Below are 26,478 nucleotides of genomic sequence, written 5' to 3' on the forward strand. Positions count from 1 at the left end.
CCGAACATTGTAGCTTAGTCAAGCCTACCTTACATGTGCTCAGAACACTTACATTAGCCTACAGTTGCACAAAATCATGACACAGAAGTTTATTTTACAACAAAGTGTTGAGTACCTCATGTAATTTATCAAGTACTGTACTGAAAATGAAAAACAGAGTGCTTGTCCAGGTCTAGAATGGTCTTAAGTGTGTGGGTTGTTTATCCGTGTGATCGAGTTGACTGCCGATGAGTACAGCTCGCTGCTGCTGCCTCGCAGCGTGAGGGAGCATCACATTGCATTCCGCTAGCCCGGAAAATGGTCAAAACTCAAAACTTGAAATACGGTTTATACACATACAATAAATGCATATCGCTTTTGCAGCATCATAAAGTCAAAAAATTCTAAGCTGAACCATCGTGAGTAGGGGACTGTCTATAGGTGTCTGGCATCAAGGGCAGGAGCAAATGGTTACTAATGTTACCGTCTAGGAAAAAGCAAACTCTCCATTGCTCCTGTTACCTGCATCTGAAGATTTACACCCTGCATATAGTATCTCTTTCCAGTTTCTTCCGAATTATTCTCTTCTATATCAGAAAGGAAGGTTATGGGCTGGGGCTACAGCCACGCTTCATTCTGTCCACCACCGGGGGGCTGATGCTGAGGCTGGATGAGAAACAGCAGCTTCCACACCCAGCGCCTCTCACCGCAGGCTGTCATCAGCAGGCTCCCACACTTCCACTGTAGGATCCTAGATCCAGTTTCCAAACCTCCTGGGGTTTGGTTCCTTATCTGTAAGTAGTCATGCTGATTGACAGGCCCTGCTCCCCAGGGCAAAGATGAGGAGGAAATGACAGTGTAAGCCCCATCCCAGGAGGGTGCCAGGTGTTCAGAAACTGCTGGCCTTAGCAGCCATCACTGGTCCAAAGCCCAGGACTCTGTGTCCCTTCCCCTTGACTCTGGAAGCCAGATTCTCTCTGACTTTGGCTGGCTCCCTCTCCCAGCCAGAGAAGCCCAGTTCACTCTAAGGCACAAATTCCCACTCTCGGAATCCAGTCCCCAATCCCAACCACTCAGTAGCCAGTCTCAACACCCAGAAGAGGAAGGCAGGGGAATCTGGGCAGAGACACTGTTTCTCTTCCAGATCAGCCTCTGCCAACACCCAGGAAGGTGGAATGCTTCTCCTGCAATGGTGACATTTCCCCACAACCTAAAAGTTCTGTCTTTGGATGGTGCGTCGGAAGCTCAGAACCCAGGCTCCATTATTTACTTCTTCAAGAACTGATGTTTTTTTCAGTCATGTTGGCCAGAGAGAGATTATATAATATCATTTAATTTAAAAAAGTAGGCTAAACAGGAAAGTAGCACAAAAATATAGTGTTGCTGTGGAAGGCTGGTGCTTGCTGCTAAGACGCTGAAGCCAGAGGAGGTTGTGGATTCTGGGAACAGTATTCTTCACAGGAGGGAGGGAGTGGACTGAAGGGCAGACAACCAGGAGAGCCTCTCATCTGAGACCCCCTTGCAGCAGGGCTCCGTACAACTGGTGACACACCCCAAACACCAACGTGAGGGGGGATATGATAAACTCCTGCTTCTCCCAACAGAGTCTGTCCAATGAGGGTGAGCCTGGGCCACGTGTGTGTGTATGTTAAGTGCCAGGAGAGTACCCAAAGGCTTCCCATCACCCCAGACCTCCCTGTGCCGTGAAGCACTGGACTGGCCTGGAATCCTGGTTTCCTCTGGAATGCTGTCACCTTCCTACTGCCAACCCAAGGTGGGCAGTGCCTTTTGGCCCCATTATATGATACTCTCTCCCAGGACCTAATTTACTAGTTTGACTAAAATAAATCCCTCAGCCACGTCCTCTTCTTCTGATCAATGGGTTTCCCCCTATTCTCCTGACAGATGTCTTTGGGGTCTTCATTTTCTCCGCCGGCTGACACTCCTCAGTTCATCCAATTCCTTCTCCATTAAGTGGGATTCGGCAGTGGTCTCAGAAAGCTGGAAGTAAAGCAGCAAACCGTTATGAAGAAGGGTGTCCTGGGCTGTTTGAGGCTGGCGAGGCCAGCCTCTAGCGCTGGGAAAGGCCCCCAGGCACTTCTCTAACGCTGCCGGCAGCTCCCACGGCAGGAACCCCTTTGTAACTGGGCAGAGAGTAACTTTCTGATGACCCAGGTCCTTGAGTACTTGAAGAATATTCATGATCCACTCTATCAACATTTTTGATCACCTAGGATTGTGTGGCACTCACTGTGTGAAGGACACTGGCCTCAAGTGATGAAAAAGGCAGATACTGGTGATTTTAAGGCTAAAGGATTAGGGTCCAAGTTGCTTCTGAGCTGTGGCTCACATAATGGTGATGAGCGGGGAAAATGCTTGAAAAAGAATGCCACTTTCCTCATCAGGATCTTTCAGCGGACTTCAGAGTAGAGGGCGGAAGACATTCCAGAGAGAGACAGACAGATATAAACTCTAGAGGTCAGCTTACTGGAAAATAAAAGAGCTACACTTCCTGAGCAACACACTTTTCCAAGAGCTTCACTTGTATTATTAACTCACGAATGAGATAGATCCTACTATCATGTTCATTTTACTGTTGAAGAAACTAAGTTTCTTTACACAGGTAGCTAAGTAACTTGCCTAAAGTCACACAGCCAGTGGAGGAGCTGGGCAATGGACCCAGGCCTTTTAGCCCCATACATGTGCTCTTAACCACTACACTGTATGCACTCCTGACTCAATCAACCCTCACATACACCTCTAGGCCAAACAGGCTGCTGGCTTTTTAAATCCGCAAGAAACCGACGCCAATGCAGAGAGCGGCCCTCCGCAGGTCTGCGCCGGGCACTGACTGACAGCTGCTGGGTGCGGGACCTCTCCCAGCCAGGAGCAGGCTGTCCTTCTTCCTGAATGTCTTCATCCTAGTCTCCATTCCTACCTTTATCTTTCCACATTCAGCTCAAACTTCCCTTCCCTGTGATGTCTTCCCGACACAACAGAATGACTTCATCTCTGTCATGTGCAGACTGCCCTTACAAGGAGACACTGTTATGTGTGTTGTCCATCTCCCCACTAGATTGTAAGGCCCTGAGGGTAGGGACTGTGTCTAATTTGGTTTTGTATCTTTGGATTCACAGCATTGTACCTGGGCAAAAGCAATCAAGAGGCATGAGCTGGCTGAAATGACTCGCGTGAACCTCCCTAAGAGAAGCTGAGGCATCTCTGCCCATCACCTGCCTCACCATGTCCAGCAGGATGTCCACCTTCAGCCGCAAGAGATTGTTTTCTTCCTCCAACTGCTGGTTCCGTCTCCGGAGGCGCTGAGCCTCCCTCCGGTCCACACCCCCACTAATCCCTGTCTCTGGTGGAAGGATAGAACCAGCAGTTACAAGGGGTGTTTCCTCCCACAATATTGTTGGACAAAATGGCAGGAAATGCAGCCCACCTGCTATCCACTGGCCGTTTTCAAACTTCAGGCTTTGCCCCGCCAGGTTCATGGTGGGGGTTCCGTAGTCAAGACCCAGCTCCACCTCCCGGGTTGACCGATCCAGCTGTGGGTGAGATGCTCATGCTGCCTTCAGGGGGCCGAAGCACACGGGCTCCAGGCCCAGTGCCTCTTCTGCTAACTGTGTGACCCCAACAACTCATTTCTTTTCTCTAATCATTACCTGGCACATTTAATACATTTATTTTAAGTCAGAAAATCAAATAAGGTAGTAATAAAACCTTTTAAAGTATAAGAGAAAAGAAACATGCTGCTTTATACAATAGATATTTTCTGGAAAAGCTATATACGCTGAAATTGGTAAACTGAATTATTTCACATGTAGTGGGCACTTAGCAATTTAAGAAATCCTACTGTAAAGTTTTAATAAAGTGAAAAATCCTTTTTAAACGTAATAAGCCTGAGCTATCATTTGCTTACTATGGAGCTACACATCATGGAAGAGGCGGGAAATGCTAATGCCCAACTAGTAGTACTTACTAGCGGTTGTTTAATGTGCCAGTGTTTCTACACCCAATGAGCACCTGCCCTGTGCCAGGACGGGTACTGGACATTCGGAAACGAACGCAACCCCTCTGCCCTTGAAGAGCTCGAAAACTGCCTTTGGAGCTGCGACATATCCTTCTAATGTTGGCAAAATATCACCCTTTGAGAATGGATTTGACTCTCAGACATGACTAAAGTTGATTCCTGGCCAAGTCTTGGGAATAAAGTGAAGTCAAACTAGATAATATCACTGGGACCCAAAAATCTTAATGAGACTGACTGTCTTTGAAGCTTCTTGAACAAACTCTGACAGTAATTCCCAAATAGGAGTTAAAAATGTTTTCAGTAATAGCAATAACATGAATTAAAAGGATGCCCTCCCACAAGGATGCCTCTGGAGGACCACACTTTCCATAAGGGACCAGGCTTGATGCTCCAGTCACACTGCATGCCGGGCTGAGCCCCGGGCTGACACTCACATTATGCAGGTTGGAGAGAGAAGCCGACTTCCGAGGGGGCGTCTTCTTCGGACTGAATGTATTCCCAAAGAGAGGCATCTCTGACCTGATGAAAGAAAGGTCAATGCTCCTTTCTCCTAGGGTCAGAAAAAGTCAGGGGTACAACGAGTTGGGTGAGTGACCTTCTGCCACTGTCCCTGAATCAAGAAAACACACATCTTATCATGTGGCCGTTAATTCTCGTGACAGCTCCCACATGCTGAATGCTCACTATGTGCCAGGCAGCATGCCACAGCCTTTGCAACATCTCAGCTCTCACACTGCCCTTTAACTCCTCTTACACCCATCTGACAGATGAGGTTTAGAAAGACTAAGGTCCTAAGTGGGAGCTAGAATTTGAACACAGGTCTCTGTGGCTCTACAGTTTGTTAACTCCAGGCAAGTGCCTAACTTGCCTGTCTTAAGTTTTGTCACAAACTGGCATCACCAGATTACAGTCCATAGCAAGGTATACAATCCCACTTATTCCTGGACACTGGTAAGACTCACTTCTGGGGCAACAGCTTCTACATAACCTCCATTTTAAAGAAATGGAGCTATAGCTATCCTTCACTTTCAGCTTGGTAACAGTGCCCCTCACTCAGTCTATGTCAGAAAGTTACCTGTCTTATATGGTAGGGGAGGTGACTGGTGGGAGGAGGCCCACAACATGGCAGAACTGACAATGGCAGCCAGAAGTCTGCCTTCAGCACACTGTAACCTACTGCAATTCACACAGGCCCAGTTAAGTCGATTTACTGACACTGCCCACAGGGGGAGTGGGGGTGGAGAAGAAGCAGTGGGGTGGAGAAGTGTATTTATGTATCACATAAATATAGAAAAGAATACAAATCACAAGTGTCGGTCTTCATGAGTTTTCACCATACACACACACACACACACACAGACACACACACACGTGTAGCCACTCGCCAGATCAAGAGACAAGACATTTTATCACCCACAGGCCTAGCCCAACAGCTTTATATCCATGGACTTGGACAGCATGTCTTCCTTTGTGTCTGTATTTTTCACTCAATATCACGTTGTGAAATTTGTTGTATGCAGTTGTAGTTGGTTTGTTCCCATTGCAGTAAAATATTCTACTGCATGAAGTGGATGCTTGGACTGTTTTCAGTTTTTGTCTATTAAAAACAGTGCTGCTAAGAACATGCTTGGACATGTATTTCTGCATATATAAGCATACTTCTCTAGTTCTATACCAAGAGTGGAACTGCTGAGTCATAGAGCATTCATATATTCAGCTTTAGCAGATACTGGGAATAGTTTTCCAAAGTGGCTGTACCAATCCATACCCCTACCAACAGTGTATGAGAGATCCTTGTAAACATCTGGCATCTTCTGTTTCATTTTATCCATTCTAGTAGGTATGCAGTGGTATTGCATTGTTTTTAATTTGCTTTTCTCCAACAACTAATTAAATGCAGCATCTTTTCATGTACTCATTGGACATTTGCAAACCCTCTTTCATGACATGCTCGTACAAGTCTTTTGCCATTTTTCTATTGGATTGTCAATTATTTTCCTCTTAATTTGTAAAGGTTCTCAATATTTATTTCAATACATGTCCTGTGTTGTCTACACAAAGAATGCTGAAATTGTCTTCTCCCAATCTGGGATTTTCCTTTTTGTTTTCTTTCTGGTTTCTTTCTGATTAAAGAAGTTCTTAATTTTAATGGGATCTAACCTATCAATTCTTTTACTGATAGTGATTTTGTGTCCTATTCAAGACACTCTTGCCTACTCTGAGGTCATATTTTTCATGTATTAACTTGGAGATTTTATTCTTTCATCTTTTACATTTAGGGCTACAATTCATCTGGAATTAACTTTTATATGTGGTATGAGACAGGAGTCACAGTTCATTTCTTCCCATATATCACCCAATTTTAACATATAATACACAAATAGTTTAAAAAGATTCCTTCTAAGAAACTGCAGACTGACAACGGCAGCAATGAAAGCACAGGTGAGCAAAGGAGAGCAGCAGAGCTTCGCTCTCACTTTTCCCACTCTGTGCTACAAAATCCTCCTTCACCATATTATGAGATAAAAACAGGAATGAGTTTATCATTTCTGACAAGCAGTTGGCCAAACAAGAGGGACCTTCTCAAGACTCTCTGAAACAAGGTTTTACATCAACTATCGTTAAAAGATAACTCATAGTAGGAATTCTTCACAATTAGTGAGATACATATTCAATGAGAACACGAGGAAAACTTCTGTGCCTTTTTCAGTGACACAGAAATTAGTTGCTAAAATTGATAAAAGTTTAGAAGCTTCTTTGGAAACTTTACAATACATATATATATATATATATATTTATAAATAACAACAACAAAAAAGATATTTCGGGTGTGTGCTCATGAGAGTTTTACTGGTGTGTGTGTGTGTGTGTGTGTGTGTGTGTGTGTGTGTGTGATTAAAAACAGCAGAAGATCCACAACCTGGGAGAAGGTATTTGGGCTGGGACACAACACTTTAAGACTTGGACAAACCAGAATGCTTTCAGCTTGGTGGTGGACAGGACAGCAGTGGGGACCAGGATGTTGAGGGATTTTGAAGCTGTGCTACCATATCATCCAAAACACAGTGGAAGGCCCTGGCATTGTTTCTGCTGGAGAAAAGAAAAAGGGTGGAAGAGGGAAGACAATTAATCTTATGTTTACAGAGGGCAGAACAGGAATGAAACGACAATGTTCAGGAAGAAGGATTTTAACACAAAAAAGAAAAGGTCACAATAACAATAACTAACACTGTTTCCTGCATATCCACTATGGATTGGACCCAATGCTGAGTATACTTCATATATTTCTTCTGTTCCTTGCAGGAAGCCCACAAGGTAGTTATTTTCCTGTCCATAACAGAGAAGAGAAAACTAGAGCTTGGAGAAGTTATCCAGTTTTCCCAAGATCCATAGCCATGGTCAGCTGGCCAAAGATATATATTAAATTATCTTGGTATTAATAATTTGTGGAGTACATCATACAAAGAAGCATTTTCATTTAACATGTTGGCAGAACTTAAGAGATCAACCATATCCAATGCTGATGAGGGTGTGGAGAAAAAGACACTTTCATCTACTCTTGGTGGAAACATAAAATGCTATCATTTTTTCAACTAGGCAAAACCTAGCAAAATTTTTAATGTGTAAACTTTTTGGCCAGGAAATCTACTTGTAAACATTTCTGCTCCAGAAAGAATTGGACATGTGCACACAAATGCTCTCTATTGTTGATAACAGTGAAAAATAAGAAACAACCCAAAATGTCTACCAATGGTTGGTGTAGCCAAATACATTGTGGCACATTCTTACAAGGGACTACTAGATGGCAACTGAATTTCCCATTTTATAGGTTAAAAAGAAAAAGGCCAAATAGTGGCAATTTCATATCACAATATAAAATTATATTAAAGAAATATATTTCTGGATTTAATGAATTATTATGATACTCATGTACTACTTATGAAAAAATCAACCAACCAAACAAAAAACCAAATAAAAAGCAGCCCCCTGCCCCTCTCAAGCATCTGGAGGCATTTGAGGAAGGAAAAATAAGCCAAGTTGTCCTTGCAAAGGCCACAACTGTGCTAAGAACACTAAGCCTGAGCAGATCACCGGGACACAACAGACAAGTTCCAGGCCTGGCTCTGCTCCTCAACTGTCTGCTAAACCTTGGCCAAGTTATTTTATTTCTCCAGGTTTTAACCAGGGCACTTCACTCATGACCTCACTAATTCTCATAACACTTAAGCCAAGAACAGATATCAACATATTACAGATGAGGGAAAGGAAGGGTCTGGCCTAGCTGCCTTTTAAGTCAGATCCACTACTCCCACAAACAGCTGAGGCCCTGGGGTCCTGGAACACTAATGAAGACCTAGAGGTCCCAGCTCCTCTTGGCCCAAGAAGCCTTCTTGCCAGTGAAGCTCCCTGGGGAGAGAGGGCTCAGCATAAAGGAAGTGAAGGGAGAGCATACGGGTTCCAACCACCGCCTGCTGCTCACTCCCAGCACTTACCTTCCCTCGGCCTCAGGCTTCTTTATTTATAATCAGCGATAAACAACAATAGTACCCACTCAGAGGATGTTCTGTGCTTTACCGTTTATTTAAAAAACTGTGGCATTTGATACAACAACCCTGTTAGAAGATCAAGTAGTTTGTTCCCGTCTACAGATCAGAAAACTGAGGCTTAGAGAAGTTAAGTAACTTGCCTCCAATTACACCCTGGGAAAGTGGTGGAACTTGGCTTCAAATAGGGTCTACTCCTCTGCGCTAATAATAATTTCATTACTGTGCAATGCTTCACAGTTTGCCATAAAGTACATTATATTATTTTAACCTAACAAGAAGGTGAGGAAGCAGTCTGTGGCTTTCATTTGATTCTCAAAGAGATAACGCGTCCCCCAGAGTTCAGAGACTGCCAAGTACGCGTCACGCAGGTACACTGCCACCCAGGGCTGTCAACTCAACTAACGGTAGTGAACAAACGTTCATTCGCGCGCCCTCATTAATCACCTTCGTCGCTGACTTACGGGGTTAATCACCACCCCAATTTACAAACTAGGAAACACACTTCGAAAAGGGCGGTGACGGGCTTGCGGTGAACCCGGGGCTTGCGGTGAACCCAGTGCCCGCCCCCTGCTCCGCGCCCTCCGGCCGCTCCAGCTGTGGGGAGGCCCTGGGTCCCCTGGGGAACGCCCGGGCATCCTACCTCGCCTAGGGCCCTCGGGCCCTCGGACGACGCAAGGTTCGGAGACGTACCTGATGCGCCCCAGAAACCGGGTTCCAAGCTAACTCGCTGGCCAACCGCAAGGTGCCATCCAGGGCCGCGTTACCCACCACGACCGCGACAGCCGGCCACAGCCCACCAGCCCGCCGCGCTCAAGCGCATGCGCACGCGCAGCCCCGCCGGGCTCTACCACCGAGGGAGGTGGGGGTTCCCGGCGCGGCGCGGTCCCCAACGCGAGCCTACACGAAGCACCAGAAACTCTTGAAGACGTACCTCGATATATTTAATAGACTCCATAAAGGCAGTGTCTTCTGGAGTCATTTTCACTCTCCATGCTATCGGCTAGGACGAGGAACAACACTCACCCCCTCCACAAACCCCTTGGTCTGGTCTCCCTGGCCGTCCAGGGCGGTCGCCGTGGTAACGGCGTCTGGCGGACGCGTGGAGGCTGCGACGCTTCCATTGTTGTAGGAAGGGTGGAGGTGTTGGCTGCGCCTCGCGTTGCCTGGAGAACTGAAGGACTCACAGCAGCAAAATGAGTCTCTCCCCAAAGCCCCTCCTTCCTCCTCCCCGGCCACAAAACAAAGGGCACCCCTTCCTGGTTGGGGGCAAAGGGTGTCGAGTGTCCCATCTAGAACTTTGCAGTGCCCCGTGAGGGACCCGAGGCGGAATCGGCCCCGAGTTCGTCGGATTCTGCAGATGTCTTCAGGTAAGACCAACGAATAGTGACCCCTCTCTGCTCTTCACGGTCGCACAGTGAGCCAGGGGCAGAGAACTACTCGAGAAATCAACTCCACATTTCCTAAAATCCTAACAGTGTGTATTATTGGTTCCATTTGATAAATGAAGAAACTCAGAGTCATCTGGGGGCTATTTACTTGGTGCCTGGTGAGTGCACTAGGTCATGCATCCAACGAGGGGTCAGTACCCATGGGTCTCTGGCTCCAAGTGCAGTTTTCTTCCAATTGCACCTCACTTCATTGGAAAGGGAAGAGAGTTCCATGTTCTGGAACCAAACCACATGGTCTAACACAGCACAGTCCAATGGAAACGTAATGTGGGCCAAATGTAATTTAGAATTTTCTGGTAGCCATTTTTTTAATTAAAAAAATCAGGTGATATTAATTTGAATATTTTACTTGACTCGTATGTCCCAAATATGATAATTTCAACATACAGTCAATATTTTAAAATTTATTCCTGCTTCAGTTTTTAAATTTTAATTCTTCAGTCACACCAGTCAGATTCCAAGGGCTCAATTGCCACACGTGGCTAGTGGCCACTGTGAGGCACAGGTCTAGACTTTTCCTGTCTTTCTACTCTTGTGCCCCTCAGCTTGGATGGTATATCTCTTCCCCATTTATCTAATTAATTCCTGCTCGTTCTTCAAATCTTTACCACTTTGACTAGGTCAGTACCCACTGTTACATTGTCTCATAGCACTGTGTCCCCCTCCCCTTGAAGCAGTGATCCATTGTAATTCATCATTATGTATGTAATTGATTATCACATGTCACCCCTACTAGACATAAGCTTCCTTAGGCCAGGGATCAAGTCTGGTTTAATTCACCATCCTGTCCCCAGTAGGGACACTTGATGGCTGTGTGAGGCACTCTGTAAATAGTCATTGAATGACAGAAGGTTGACCTGAACAAAAAGTCTGTCTGACTCCAAGGTCAGTATTGTTTTAACTTGTTTAACATGTTTAAGTTAAAACGTGTTAACTTTAAATCTCAGCTGCCAGAATATGTGCTCCATGAGGGCAAGACATTTCTTCCTCTTCCACTCATCTGCCGCTCGTCCACCGCACTGTGCTGGGCATGGGGTGGATATTCAGGGAAGTTAGTTTTCTCCCTCATCCTTTTTTCCTCCCCAAATAGTGACATAAAAACTTACCATGTTTCAGAGAATACTTAACCTAAAATGGTATGATGAAAAATTCAGAAGGGAACGGAGTATTTTAAACATTTCTCTTAAGAAGCAGAATATTCAATTCTGTCATTAGACATAAGTAATAATGTTAACCTAAAGCAAGAGGCTTCTTAGCAGGGTCCTCCTAAGCCTGGCTTTTCAGAAAACGTGTTGTAGTTTTCCAGTCATGCTGAGGGATGGGTGAGAGGAAAGTGAGAAGCGCTAAAACGCACCTGCCTCCTCTTTACTCTCTTCCCATTGCTTGTGCGGCTAAAAGCTAAGAGCAGGGAGGGAGGAAGGAAATAGTACTGACCTGGGCGTGGGCCAGTCTTTCCTATGATCCACCTGACTTGCGACAGCCCAAAATGGAGAGCCTCTTTGAACTAGAAAGAAGTGTGGTGAGTGAGTTAAAAATGGAATCAAAAATTGAGTGAGCCTGATTCCTAGGGAGTACTTTGCTTAATGGAGAAAGATGTAGAAGCAAATAATTCTAGTTCAGTATTGTAAGTGCTGGAATAGAGAGTTGAAAGCAGAATCCTGGGCTTCACAGAGAAGGGGTGGTACCGGAGTAAATCAAGGTTTTCCAAAAGATATGTCACCTAGGCTGAGCACTGAATCAAGGGAACAGCATGTACAAGGGCTTAGACGCACAAAGAGCATAGTGTGGCAGGGACCAGGAGGAAGTTCATGGGGCAGGTATATAGGATGCCTGGCTAGGGAGAAGAGGGCCGAGCAGAAGGCATGAACCAAAGAAGAGGAAAGGAGACTGGCGAAAGGGCACTTCCTTGGTTAATTTTCCCACCAAACTCTACCTTTTCTCTCTCTTTCCACATGTATAAGCTTCTTGAAGGTAGATCTGATCTTTTACTTCATTATAACCAGGCTTATACCACCAGGCTCTGGACACGGAGGATCCACAGATGGTGGTGATGAACTCCTTTTGCCCAATAAGCAAAGACCCAGGAGAGCAGTCTGGCCAGATTATTCCAAATCCAGGAGGAAGAGTAGTGATGGGGCCAGTTTTCTAAGAGGGAGCAGAAAGCCTCAGGTAGATCAGGAACCTCATGCTGACTAGATGGACCCAGTATCATAGAATTACAGCATCTGAGAGCTGAAAAGGGTCTTAGGGACCTAATCCAAATCTCTGACTTTATTGGTGAGGCTCAGAGAAGCCAAGAGATTTGATTGGATTTCTAATTTGGAAACTGGCTTGCTGCATGGTTTGGAACCCCAGCCTTTTCAGCACTCTAGTCTCCTTATTTTTACAACTGGAATATTTAGGGGTTGAGGGGAGGGATCAGCAGATAGAAAGCAAAAAGTATATATGCCTCGAAGTCCTCAGTTAAGAATGAGCTTCTCAGACAAAAGCATTTATTCCTTGTGTCACATGCACCATGTGCCTTGCCATTAGCCTTGCTTACAAGATGAGCATGGTTGTGCTTTCTAAGACGATTCTGTGCTATTTGTGATTTCCAGGAGGCTGGAAGAGAGCAAGATCATAGTGAGGAATGAGAGGCTCTTAAAAGTGGAAACTTACCATTTGTCAGTTTACAAGGAACTGGACAATGACTGATTTCAGGAAGATGGATGTCATCAATTTCACTGCCTTGCCAGTGGTGCCAGTGGATGAGCACCTGGCTGTCTCACTCATTGCACAGAATGAAATGAAGGATGCCGTGAGGAAGGATCCACAGGACAGTCCACCTTGTATCCTTCCATGCTGCCATCCACAGTGGAGACCAAACAACCTGCTGCAGCGGTATAACCTGGGCTCGAGTCTATAACATGTACCCCTTACTAGCTCATCTCTCATATATTCATTAATCTTTTTCAATTACTTAAGTCCTACGTGTCCTCTAAAAGAATTTGAGCCTGCAAAGGATTGTTGAACTTGAGTTTGTTTTACTAAGATAAGCAAAAAAGCCCCAAAAGAAGAAGTACTGGAAATATTTGTTGAAAGAATGAGGAAGAAGAGGAAAAAAAGTTCTTTTTCTCCCCCATTGTTCTTTCCCTTCTGTCTTCCAAAGAATTATACTTACAGATAGCAACTCAGAAGTCATGTCCAGCCCTCTGCCCTCAAACAAGTTAGCCGAATACCAACTTTTTTTTTTCTTTCCTTTTCTTTTTTTTTTTTTTCAAACTTTGACCTGCCAGCACTTCTACCTGGGCCCAGACTTTGCCCCTTCTGGTATCATCCAGGCTCTACCAACATCTTCCTTCTCTGGCTCTGCCTTCATTGATCCTTATCTCATTTCAGACCCTACACTGTATCCCAAGGTACCCACAGAATCCCATCATTGAAGGACCTTAGAGCCCATCCAGCAAATAAAGACATTCTCAGGTTATAAATAACCCTGTCTTTCCATTTTATATAGAGCTCAGTTACCTTTGAGTCATGCTCCTGCCAGTCAAAGTGCATGTGTCCCTCTGCATTCCCTCCCCTTCCACCCTCCCAGAGGCCCTTCTCAAGATGAGCACAAATCATGATCTGCTTCAGGGTCTCGCTTTCCTGGGCCTTTTTCTAACGTCCCCCCTTTTCTTCTTAATCCCACACGCCTCTCAACCTGGCTAACCCATTTCACTTCCTAAGATTTGTCATGTCCCTCCTTGGCATCTTTATTTGTCAAGTATCCTCCGATTTGTAAAAACACTTGAGGGTAATGGAAGTAAGAGTGAACCTTGCTTTACGTGAAGGCAGTGAGGAGTGGTAGGATTATTGGACTTTTACAAAGGATATATCCTAGACCAATTGAAGCTAAGACAGAAAGAAATGCAAAAGTAAAGAGGGCAACAAGAGGGGCCACTGAACTGAACAGAGATTTCAGGAGTGATAAACAAGGTCTAGATACCCTTGGATCCAGCTATCTGTCACCTGAAAAGTCTGTCTTAAAGGAAGAATCCAAAATATGGACACAGCTCTTTGTGCGACTCTGTACATCACAGCATTATAATTGCAAGAAAATTATACACAACTTAAATATTCAATAGCCAAGGAACAGTTAAGTCTGTTAAGATACGTTGTCTAAGTGGATTTGTATACTGCCATTTAAAATATTATGAAGATTATTTAGCCTTTTGGAAAATGATCATAATAATGAGTGGGAGAGAAGTCAGAGTAGTAATAGAGGCATACACTGAGGTGGTAATTATGTAAAAAAGGATATATGTAATAATACTAGAAGAAAATCTCCCCAAAACCTAACAGAAGTTGTTAGGGTGGTAGCATAATGGAAGATTTTTATGTTTTCCAAGGTATTTAGGATATGATTAATTTTTGCTTATCATTTATAAAGGAACTCATTTGAAACAAGATAAAAGAAGTATGAATGTTTGCAAGGAAAATAAATGGAAAAATAAAACAACAACAACAACAAAAGTAATTAAGTGGAGACACAGCACAAAAAGGGAGTGAGCCGCCGCCTTGCCAGGCTAGCCCCACCCTGTTCTGTTTGTGTGTAATCATTACCCAGAGTTTCCTTAACGGACTTACCCCCCAGCGTGCCTTATTGGCTCCATACAGCAGGTGAACCAGACGATTGCCGAAATAGATCTGAGTCCCAACCCGCTGGTGCACAGCCTGGTGAGTTGTGAGTGCTGAGGCAAGGCTTCCAGGAAGGAAGGAAAGGCCCAGGGGGCTCCTCTATTTGAAAGCACATGTGCACCATAGAAATCTCAAAGATACATATTTTTTAAATTAACCAACTTTATTTTTGAGAGCAGTTCTAGGTTCTTAGCAAAATTGAGCTGAAGTACAGAGTTCCCACAAACTCCTGTCCCCACACAAGCACAACCTCCTCATCACCGAAGTGGTACATTTATTACAATTGATGCACCTAAACTGACACATCACTATCCCCCACAGCCCGTGTTTACATTAGGGTTCTCTCTGTGCTGTACATTCTGTGAGTTTGGACAACGTGTAATGACGTGTATCCACCTTTGTAGTCGTGTAGGAACACTAGCGTGAGTCATCTGCAATGTCTGTTTGGCTGTCTTGGGCTTTGGCTACAGTGCATTTGATTTTTAACTGCACTTAGGAAATCTGAGGCATAAATCTAGAAATCTCCGAGATATACAGGTTTGAAATGACAGCAACATAAGTCAACCAACCAACAAGTCACAACAAGGACCTGCCCCTCACTGGTTACAAGTGTATTGTTGAGAGGGCCAGTTCCACACTGCTCAGGCCGGACAGGCCCTTAACGGCTTGGTGAGTTGACCTGCCTCACTCCAACACATGGTGGCTAGGAGGAGGAGGGTTATGATGTTGGAGATTTACTCTTTGGGGGATCCTGTGTGCTGCAGGCAAGCTTGCTCTCTAAGCTGCAGGTTTTTCATCTACACTGGAGGCCACTCATTGGCAATCTGTGGGCCACATCTGGGCTTCTCATGAGTTTTGTTTGCTCCCTTTGGACTGAGCAGTCCTGGCTGCATCTGCACTTCCACGTGGCCATCATCAGCTGGTGCAGAAGAGCAGGGGCTCCCTTTATCAGAGTACGACATCTCCAGGTCGCCAGAGTCCCCACCACTCCCTACTGTTCCTCATATGGAGGCAAAGTGTTAGTTGCCACATCGCCTTACACTTGGCCTGCTTCACTCATTTACATTACTTTTTTTTTTTTTCCATTTACATTACTATCCATGGTTCCAAACACAGTGAGACTCAGACTAGATGAAAACCCAAGTCATTGCTGGCAGTGCAGGTCTATAGACTGGGAGGAACTTCTCTGTGGGTCCTCTCCTAGCCTGGTCTTCAGGGCCTGTGCTCTCCTGGCCCTTCTTTCTCATCCCTTCTCTACTTCCTTGGTCTGTCTTAGCCCTGCTTCTTCACTTCCTGCTGTTCAACTCACCAAACCCCCCTCATCCCTCACCACCTGGCATCTTGCTCTCCACCAACTTCCTTGGCCCCCAGCATCCTGACCTGGTGATTTGCTCCACAATTTTTAGCTTCACCCTCATCCCAGCTTTTCTAGTACTGACTTTTGGGATCAGTTGAGCTCGTGAGTCATTTTCTTTTCTTTTTAAAAATTTAAAGAGCAAAGCAATGCATGCTTATTCTGGAGTATTCAAACCATCTACAAGTATATAAGTAAACAGTGAAAGTCACTTTTCCTCCAGCCCTAGTTCCCTCCCTAGAAGTAACCATTGCTAACTATGTGGTGGGTATCCTTCTAGAACTTTCTAAACTATATTTAGAGACGTACAACATGTACATTTAGGATTGTTTTCTTTTTTCTTTTTTTTTTTTAATTGGAGGTACTGGGGATTGAACCCAGCATCCATTCAGAGTCAGGATGGGGCTCACGTGACCTGGGGGAAGGGACCCTTTGCCTGTCCTTCCTGCTCCTCTGCCCATGCAGCTGGTCAGGTCTGGCAGAAGCTGACTGCCTGCTGCCACCAGAGCATCCCTGGGCTCCCCTACCCAACCTCTGTTGGCCACAGCGTGTCTGCCATTTATACATCAGAAGCACGCTGATTTGGCTCTCCGAATAGACTGTAAATTCCTTGAGGGCGAGGACACAGAATCATACTTCATTAACTTTGTAATACAGGCTCAGTGCTGGGCTCACAGTTGATAATCAGTGCAACTTGTTGGGTCACTGACATTCATTTTCCTTTCCTTTTTAGGAGAAGTGGGGGAGGAGGAATCAGATCAAGAGAAATCTCTTGAGAGGTCAAGGATATGATGGTTAATAATAATAACTGTTACCCTTTATTGAGCAGCTCCTATCTGATAGACTCTCTACTGGTGTTTTAAAACACATTCAATTCTTTCTTTTTTCCCAATTATAAGCTATGTTTATTTTCTCGAGAGTCATAACATGACAAAACATTTCACATTTATGTAGCACCTTAAAATTTTCTGAACAGTTTTGTATCTGAGCTCTCTTTATCCATATCATAGCCACCTTTTGAGGTAGGTAGTTCAGACACTATTATCTGTTTTAAATGACTTGTCTAAGGTGTCTGGAGATTATTAATGGTTTTACTAATGCTAGAAACCAGCTATCTCTTTTTTTGTATGTATATATATATATATATATATATATATATATATATATATATATATATATATATATATGTGTGTTTATATTGAAGTATAATCAGTTTACAGTCACATTAAATTCCTTATATCTGATCCTTATAAGAGCACTGGAAGGTAGGTATTATTATCCCCTTTTACAGAGATTAAACAAAAGCTTATAACCTATGGAGCCATGATTGGAACCCCATTCCAAATCCTTTCCTCCTCAGAGGTGTAGACAGGAGGAGGGACAGCCTGGAAGAAGGTGGGTAGGAGACCTGTTAGTGGTGACACTCAGGGAGATGGGGTCAGTGACACTGATGGCCACCAAGGCCCTACCAGCTAGTGAGGAGACAGCAAGGCACTGCCGCAAGCTTTGCTCCAGGCATTTTACACATCAGCAGGAGAAATGGCCCAATCCCTGACCCCTGCCTTCCTCTGAGATTTGCTGTAATCCCTAATCCCCCATTTCTTTTTGGTTTTTGAAGGCAATTGAGAAATTTGAGTTGGAGAAGAAGGCTTTAAGAGAGAAAAGTCACGGCGGCTCGGGAGACAGAGGCAAAACTCCTTTCTCATCACCTTGATGGTGTTTTTGTGGGGTTTGGTTTTTTTAGTCTCTAAAATACAATTGAGTTGGAATCTGGAGTTTCAGATGAGGATATTTTTGTCTTCTTATGAAAGAACCTTAAATCTGACCTCTTGGCATTGGGCAAGGAAGGGAGGGGAGACAATACCGTTTCAAGACGACCTGCTATGGGATACTTTGCACCAGGTGCTTTCTTACATATCCCCTTGTAAAAGCTTCAGTATCCCCCCTACCTGTGAGGCAGGTACCACTGAATATATTTTATAGATGCGAGAACAGGCTTGAGGGTAAGGGGACAACTTGCTGAAAGCCACACAGCATGTCTGTGGCAGGTCCTGGATTTGCCCCAGCCTGATTTCAAAGTCCGTGTTTTGTCTACTCCTCCTGACCGCTTCTCTGGCTCAAGTGGTCTAATCGAATAAGGAGGGGATTCGTAGAAAGTCAGCAACGCAGGTGAAATCTAGGGAGACTAATAGTGTGCGTGTCATCTGGCTGCTCGGGTTGAGTGCAAAATCACAGGTATAATTACCACACAGCAGTGGACAGACCCTGTGGTTACTCACATCCTATTTCTCTGCTTTCCTCCTATAGAAAAGAGTCAAAGAAAATCAGAGTATATTTGCAAAGGCTCAGAATCCAGGAATGTCAAATCTTTCATTATCAAAAGGGTAAGGGATCTATTGCTGAGTCTGTTTCTCACCGGTTTCTGCTGGGCATGAAATAGATTTTATTCCCAGGGAGGGATACTTGGCAAGCGGATAGTGATTATGCAGGAAAATGGCAGAGTTCCCTTTTCAAAGAATCTTAAAGTATCTTGCTGTTAGAATTTCTCATAACAGCCTGGAAAAGGTAGAATGAGTGTTCCAGAAGTCATTTGTCTGTTTATTTTCAGAACTTAGAAGATGTCTCCCCTTAGAAACAGTGAGCTCAGATTCAGTTCACACAGAACCACTGTGATGCACAGCTCCAAGGGGCCCTCTCCCACAGCAGTGCTAGTTCTGTGGTCACTACAGGCCCCTCAGGGAGCTGACTCAGAGGACCTGTCCAGCATCACGCAGCCTGTTGGCGGCAGAGCCCTGCTTCCTGCTCAGATCCTCGTACCTGTGGCCAGACTCTCTCTGCTGTCTGTCTAGCAGCAGTCTGGCCCTGCCTCACCACCACCCCAGTTAAGATTCTCCTAAGCTTGCTCTTTAAACTACCCAGGTCATGTGTATTCACCCTGTAAATGTAGGAGAATATGTCATCGTTTTTCACCTTTTAGCCTAGGAAATTTCCACACAGCATAAAGCCTGATAGTTGATGGTCTGCCCTGAAATTGTCATACTACCTGTGATGGTGGCCGAGAAAATTTAAGTGTCCTGAGCTGACACCTGATCTCCGGTTGTCTGATCCACAGTCAAAGCAGTTACTCACTGAGCTCTTCCATTGTCAATGCCGTAGCCCACTTAGAGAGTAACTCGGTCCCTCAGAGTGTTTCAGTAGGTGCCTTTGAGTGGCGATAATTGGTTTCCTTTTTCTACTTTTCTGTATTTTTACATTTTTATAGTCATTTTATTTTTATTCTAAAAATCCATTTTATGATCTATATTAGGAACAATAGGGATAATCCTATCCTTTGATCTAATATTGCCATTTTGAGAAATTCATTCTAAATAAATAACCTTAAATGAGGGAACCATATGCTCCAAGTTATAAATAGGTAATGTTGATTGGAAGTAATCAATGAGTAGTTAAATTATAGCACATCTTCTTAACAAGATACATTATTTTGAATGATAAGTTTGAAGACAGTATAGCAATGTGAAAAATCTGAAGTTAAGTTAATGAAGCAGGACAAAAAATGTGTGCATGCATATGTATATTATAAAATGGTTGGAGTACGTATTTGTATACATGTGTTCAAAGCCTGAAAGGGGAAGCAGAAATAATGTAAATAGGTGTTTGGTAAGGGGTGCTGGGATCCTGAATGTACCCTCATTTTTTTTCAATGTTCTATAAGGTTGTAATATTGTATTATCTTCATGATAAAAATGGGAAGCTATCCTATTGTTTTATACTGTCAAATGAGGAAGACCATTTTCATATTCTTTTTTGCTTCAGAAAACAGCAGATAAAAATCTGCTGGCAGAGCTGTACCGGTATCCACAGTTTGACAGCTCTAGGCCAAACAGTCTTCCGAACGGGGTAGACTTCTGTGACATGGTGGGCAATGTGATCCGGGCAGAGAAAAACACTCTCAGTGGCAAGGTAAGGAAAGCAGGCAGAGCTCACCTCTGATGTCCAGCCAACTTCATGACCACCCATGCAGCAGGCACAGCTGTCCCAGGTTTACACCCCAGGAAACCGAGAGTCAGGGCAATTAAGTTGCTGAGAGCCACGTGGTTTGCAAGTGACTGAGCTGAGCTTAGACCCCAGGCCCATGTTCTCTGTAAAACCTAGACCCTTTCTTTTAGAGCTCTGGTCTCCTGGCTGTTCTGATCATGTGTCCTGTTAGCACAGAATTTGGAGTGCACACCCTCATGATGCTTGTGTCTTATAAATGATATACATGTTCTGTTGTCAGTCACTGTGTTGTATATTGGTGAATTTAATTTTTTTTTTCTTAAAGAGACATTAGTTAGAATATTTTCTTCCTATGCCCCATGGTACCCCATGGGGTGAGTTATCCACCTGGAGAGTAGCGCACACTGGGTTCCAAAACAAGGAAGGGAAAAAGGAAAGAAAGAAGTGAGGGAGAGGGAGGGAGGGAGGGAGAGTGGATTCTAAGGCTCAGAAGAACCTGTGCGTATGTGAGACAACGGTGGCCACTCAGAAGCTGGGGGATGTTTGTGAGGGGGTGTGGAGAGAGGAGGATGTGCCTCATCAGCTCCATTTCCCAGATGAGGAAACTGAGCACAGCCGGGTGCAATAACATTGTTCAGGGTCACGCAGCTAATAAATGCGAAAGCTGAATTAGAATCCAGGCAATGTGGTAACACAAGTCTGCTGTTCACCTGCCTGACCTTACTGCCTCTCTAAGGAAATATGAGGAAAGGTGAAAAAAACAAAACCAAGAGCAGGGCTCAGAGAGCTTCTTGTTAACAAGGGTCACTTGCTTATCGATGCACCGTGCCTTCAGTGTCTGTAGGCTTGAAGGGAGCGCCAAGGAATCTTTCCTTTTGCATCTAGGATGAGAGCAAGAGAGGTCTCTGCTCTTCCTAGTGGTGGGAGGAGAGGCAGCCTGTGCGGTGTCTCTGGGGCCAGGCTGCCTGCTTTTGAGCCTCCCGGGCTGTGTAAACTTAGGCAAGAATCCTAACCTTTCGATCCTCACTCCCCTCTCTTATAAACTGGGAATAAGAGTTTCATCTTGCAGCACCTATCACATAGATGGTGAAAAATAAAGTGAGATAAGGAATGAACAGCTTATCCCAGTGCCAGATACGTGGCAAGCATTCAACAAATGTTACATATTACATAGTAGCTTTGGAGTTCGGACAACGTACAAGACTCAGGTGTAGGGCAATGAAGCCTGAGTTTTCTGCCTCTCTGAGTTCACTGATAATTCTATTCTAATTTGAGAATTCCGTATGCTTACTACTAACTCAGCAGAATTTCATGGTCCAGTGATTTGGCATTTGTATAATATCTCTGTTTGTTGATGTTGATTATTATTGGTTGAATGTAGGTGAGAGCCTGGAGCAGCTGCCGAGAGCTATGGGTTCTGACCCTGGCTCTGCCACTTGCTGGCTCTATTATTTTGGGCAAGTGACTTCAGCAGTTTAGTCCTCGGTTTCCTCATCTGTGAAGTGGAGATAATAACATACACCTTGCATGATTATTGTAGGAGTTAAATGAGAATATGTAAAAATACCTGGCAAGGTAAATAGTCAGCAGTCACTAAAAGGTTAGGTGTTTTTCTTTAAGTTGACTCCAAAGTATGTTGACACCTAAGATGTCTGGTGGGGAGGGTGTGTGATTGGTAACAATAACAAGCCATGGAACATGAGGAAGGGCAGATTTTGAGTGGAGATGATTATGAATCTGGCTGTGGCTCCAGGTAAATTTCAAAAAAAAAACCAATAACAATAGCAATAATAATGTGAATTTTGTTTCTTTTCAAGTCTTTCTGTTCAGGTAGAGAATTAGAGAAGTTTCTCTCTTCTCCTTCTGTAAGAGCCCTGTGGTTGGATAGCTTCTGGTGGATCTTTCATGAGAGGTACCAGGTAAATGCAAATCTGACTGCTTCTCTCCCTTACTTAAGTTATGTTTCTGTGGAGCAAATCTCAGCCTCTTGAACATGGGCTATAAGCCCCTCTAATTCCAGGGACCACCCTGGCAGCACCCATCCCTATCCAGGCCTCGTCCATACTCCTGTGCTATATCCATTGCACAATGTCCTGCAGCTCCCCTGAGCTTTAGGAACCAGTCCATGTCACGTGGTTGGTCAAGGGCAGGGCCAAGAGTAAAGTCAGGACCTCCTGGCCCAGAGTTAGGGTGCTTTCCTCAGCACTCTCCCTCTCTGTGCATGTTTTATAGATCCTATAAAACAAATTAGTGTATTACTTCATAAATAATATGAGGTTAGATACCTTAAGAATAAGATTCCTAAAAATGAGAGAAATACTTAAGATTCTCAGGCCTTGGCTGTTTCAACAAGGGGCCCTAGTAATTCCTTCTCCGTTTTTATTCCTGGTAGCCAAAGAAGGACATCCAGAGTGAGCTGTTCGACCGGATAGCCCAACACTATGCCTTTCTTCTGTTTCATGAATCCAGGTCCCACTATGAGGAGGCTCTCTTAAAAGTAAGTATCAACCATTGTTTAGGAAAAGAATCACATTAGATGGCTATTCACTTCTAGTGCCAGTTTAATGCCCTAAACATTCTTTCCATAAGGGAGTAATTAGTAATTAGTAAATATCTTCATACACTGACTTGTAATGCAGCAGTTACAAAAATAAGGTAGGTCTGATTGGGAAGATGTAATGATATATTTTAAGTGAAAAACAAAGCGATTTATACAACTCTATGTTAGGAAAATTGTATATATATACATATACGTATATGTATGTGTGCCTATGAATAGAAAAGGAAGCCTGGAAAAATATTTACCAAACTCGTAGCAGTGCTTATCTCCAGGGAATGAAGTTATAAGAGACTTCCTTTTCTATTTTATTTATTTCTGTAGTATTTAAATACGCATATTATTTTAAAATTTAAAATATGAATATGGATATATACTTTTTAGTGTGTGTGTATGTATATATGTACTAAAAGGATTGCTAGAAGAAAATATAAGTGAATACATGGTTTGGAGGTGGAGGAAGACTTTCTAAATATGACCCCAAGGAGTTAACCATAAAGGAAAAGACTGATTTAACTATATAAATTATTTAAATTATTACAGTCAAAGTTACAAGGCAAATGAGAAACTATGCAAAAATACTGGTAGCGTATATACCACACAACATAAAAAAGTCTTACAAATCAGTAAGAAAAAATGGACCAATGGACAGAGTACATAAACCAGAAATCTACCGGGTAAGAAATACAAATGGGAAAAAAAGTTCACCTTTAACTAGTCAAAAATACAAATTAAGTCAATTAATACCCCTTTTCATTTGATACCCTTAATCATTTGATACCCTTTTTCCCTGCTAGATTGCATAGATTAAAAGAAGCGTAATTGCCAGGGTTGCAAAGGATATAGGGCAATGGCACTCGGACAGTATGAATGGGAAGTGAGTTGATGCAGATATGCTGAAAGGCACTTTACTAGTTAAGTGTCTACTTAACTAGTCACTTAGGCTTTCTGTGTCTCCGTTTCATCATCTATAAAATGGGGGTAATAATACCTCTCACACTGAGTTATCCTAAGGATTAAATGAGATGATATTTGTAAGGCATCTGACAAATGACCCAGCACATGATAAGCTCCCAATATATAATAGCTGCTCTAATTACTATTATTATCTCATCTTCTTAGAAGTCAAAATCTAATGTATAGTAAAAGCTGCTTTCGCTCATGCATTCAACAAATTTTTGACTGCCTCATATGTGCCAGACACTGAGCTAGCTTAAAAAATAAATAAAATTATTCTGCGTAATTTGTTACGCAAAGTCTTAGAAACAAGACAGAATCCACCGATGGGACATGTTTAAGTTTTGATATGGCCACTCAGCACAAGATTATGAAGGTCACTATTGGAAAAAAAAAATCCCAGAGAGTTTATGGTAACCTGGAAAAGTGTTTATGTTATAATATTAAATGAATAAAGCCACATATGGATGTATAATTTGAGCTTAACCATAGTGAAAAAGCAACAACAGTACCACCTGTGCACAGAAGAGAAAAAAACAGTAAGTAGGACTTACTGTTACCTCTGGGAGACAGCAAGATGGGTCTGGCAAATGTTCCTTATCATCTTCTGAACTACTCTTTGGCCAGGTTGCAGAAGGGGCTGAGCCACAGACTACATGCAGAGAGCTGGGGGAGGGGGAGGATGCTGGCCAGCATAGCACAGTGTTTGAGGAGTGGTCTCCAGGTAGGGTAAGGAGTCCCCTGAGATGTGGGGCAGCTGCAGGTGGAAATTGCTCCCCTTGTGAACAGGAAGGATGCGTGGCATCAGGTAGAGTTTTATCACAGATACTTTCTGAAGTCAGGGGCTCTATTCTGGGTGTGGAAACGTCCAGAATGTTGCCTGAGCTCTGCTTGCCCCCTAGAGGTTGCCATCACTTCTGAGTAAAGCCCTGTACACCAGCTTCTGCTGCTGCTTCCCTCAGTCCTGGTTCAACACGCACAAATTCAAGTCTGACATCTGTAACACGATGAGCCTGTGGATCTCAGGTAAGAGGAGGCTGCTTTCTCCTGGGGAAAGCAACTCCAGAAACACGTCTTTCCCCAGAGCCTGGGTGTGTTCCTGTTGCCGTCTCACCCCTTCACTGAGGCAGTTGTCCTTTTCTCTCCTTGGCCGTAAAGAAAGTAAAGTGTGTGGTTGGAGCCCAAGAAGTGCCAATTTTCCTGCTTCCTCAAACATTTGAGCCATCCCTAGTCCCCTTTTGTGCTCCGCGGCGGCATCTGCAGGGAGCAGGTTTCAGTGCTGTAGGTAATCCCACACTTCCATCCCCGGTGCGACCCCAAGTGGCGCAACTGTAGTCCCCCTCTCCCTCCAGCACACACAGTGCCAGTTTGATGTTTGCTTTTCAGTCTCCTTCCCCACTTTCCCCAGCTCAAGCTAAACATTTTTTAAGGTCATTAAAAGCAATATTTACTGAGAGGTACCTGTGTACGAGGTACTGTGCTAAGTAAGCACTTTTCACATTCCCCACTGTGCTGAGGGTCTCCAAGATCACTCCCACATTAGGGGATTTGGTAGAACTCACAGGGCTCAGCTTATAGTTGAGTTTATGGCCAAGATTTGTTGTGATGTAGTAAGGAGACAGCCTTTACCACATAAAGGGAAAGATAGGCAGTGTTTGGAGGATTCCTTGTGGTCTCTCCCTCCCGTGAGGGGTTATGCAGAGCCCCCTCCTGCTCTGCGGTGAACACGTAACAACATTGTGTGATGTTTGTGCCCAGAAGCCCATTAGAGAAACAGCACCCAAGGTTTTTACTGGGGGCTGGTCATGTAGACCTTTCTGTCTGTCATGTTCCAAAATGCCAGGAAAGCGAGTGATCAGCATAAACTACATTGTTTTATAAACAGTCTTGGCACAGTGAGCCACTTTTGTCAGCTAGAGAAAAAAATTTCCCCCAGCTTTGTTGGGATGTAATTGACGTATGACATTGTGGAACTTTAAGGTGTACAATGTGATGATTTGGCACAAGTACATACTGTGAAATTTTTACCACAAGCAGGTTAGTTAACACATCCTTCAGCTCACATAATTCCCATTTTGTTGGTGTTGTTTTATGGTGAGATGGTTTAAGATTTACTCTCATAGCAACTTTCAAGTATACAATATAGAATTATTAACTGTAGTCACCGTGCTGTACATTAAATCCCCAGAACTTGTTCCTTCAGTAACTGGAAGTTTGTACCCTTTGACCAACATCTAATTTCCCCCACCCCTAGCCCTGGCCACCACCGTTCTACTCTGTGTTTGTGTGAGTTTGGCTTTTTTAGATTACACACATAAGCGAGATCATACAGTATTTGTCTTCCTTTGACTTATTTCACTTAGCATAAGGTTCTCAAGGCCATGTTGTCGCAAATGGCAAAGTTTCCTTTTTTATGGCTGAATACTATTCTATTGTGTGTATGCATCACATTTTCTTCACTCATTCATTGTCAGTGGACACTTACGTTGTTTCCATGTCTTGGCTATAGTGAATAATGCTGCAGTCAACATGAGGGTGCAGGCATCTCTTTCAGACTGTGATTTCATTTCCTTTGGCTATATATCGTAAGTGAGAGTCCTGGATCACACGGTACTACTACTTTTAATTTTTTGCGGAACTTCCATACTGTTTTCCATAGTGGCTGTACCAATTTACATTTCCTGTCAGCAGTGCACAAAAGTTCCCTTTTTCCTTACATCCTCGCCAGCATTTGTTATCACTTATCTTTTTGATAATAACCATTCTATGGTTTTGATTTGCATTTCCCTGATGATTACTGATGTTGAGCATCTTTTCACGTACTAGTTGGTCATTTGTATGTCTTTGGAAAAATGTCTATTGAGATCCTTTGCTCATTTTCTAATTGGATTATTTGGCTTTTTTGCTACTGAGTTCTGTAAGTTTCTTATGTACTTTGA

General features: G+C 43.7%; 2 protein-coding genes across 5 annotated transcripts in view; one reads left to right on the forward strand and one right to left on the reverse strand.

The window, feature by feature from the left end:
* Positions 1–1,291: 1,291 nt before the first annotated feature.
* On the reverse strand, positions 1,292–9,382 carry CBY1 (chibby 1, beta catenin antagonist). Of its 4 annotated transcripts, none has more exons than XM_031463284.2 (6): positions 9,253–9,379; positions 6,987–7,105; positions 4,450–4,565; positions 3,425–3,530; positions 3,222–3,340; positions 1,292–1,980 (listed from the first exon to the last, which is right to left on the reverse strand). In XM_031463284.2, exons 3-6 carry the CDS (start codon positions 4,525–4,527, stop codon positions 1,900–1,902), a joined length of 384 nt encoding a protein of 127 aa, XP_031319144.1. In that variant the 5' UTR covers positions 4,528–4,565; positions 6,987–7,105; positions 9,253–9,379; the 3' UTR covers positions 1,292–1,899. The 4 variants fall into 4 exon arrangements, with proteins under 4 accessions (XP_031319144.1, XP_010981874.1, XP_010981876.1 ...); XM_010983572.3 differs by having other exon boundaries at positions 4,450–4,534; positions 6,987–7,102; positions 9,253–9,373; XM_010983574.3 differs by lacking the exon at positions 6,987–7,105 and having other exon boundaries at positions 9,253–9,382.
* Positions 9,383–9,674: 292 nt separating this feature from the next.
* The window catches only part of FAM227A (family with sequence similarity 227 member A), a 51,653-nt gene continuing 34,849 nt past the window's right edge, over positions 9,675–26,478 (forward strand). The window contains exons 1-9 of the mRNA XM_010983626.3: positions 9,675–9,929; positions 12,608–12,838; positions 14,629–14,711; positions 17,645–17,714; positions 18,334–18,410; positions 19,843–19,989; positions 21,843–21,944; positions 22,418–22,522; positions 24,442–24,565. Coding sequence (XP_010981928.3) covers positions 12,697–12,838; positions 14,629–14,711; positions 17,645–17,714; positions 18,334–18,410; positions 19,843–19,989; positions 21,843–21,944; positions 22,418–22,522; positions 24,442–24,565 — 850 coding nt within the window. The 5' untranslated portion in view covers positions 9,675–9,929; positions 12,608–12,696. The remainder of the gene's footprint in view (positions 9,930–12,607; positions 12,839–14,628; positions 14,712–17,644; positions 17,715–18,333; positions 18,411–19,842; positions 19,990–21,842; positions 21,945–22,417; positions 22,523–24,441; positions 24,566–26,478) is intronic.

Source organism: Camelus dromedarius, chromosome 11 (assembly GCF_036321535.1).
Source record: "Camelus dromedarius isolate mCamDro1 chromosome 11, mCamDro1.pat, whole genome shotgun sequence".
In the NCBI taxonomy this organism is placed as follows: domain Eukaryota; kingdom Metazoa; phylum Chordata; class Mammalia; order Artiodactyla; family Camelidae; genus Camelus; species Camelus dromedarius.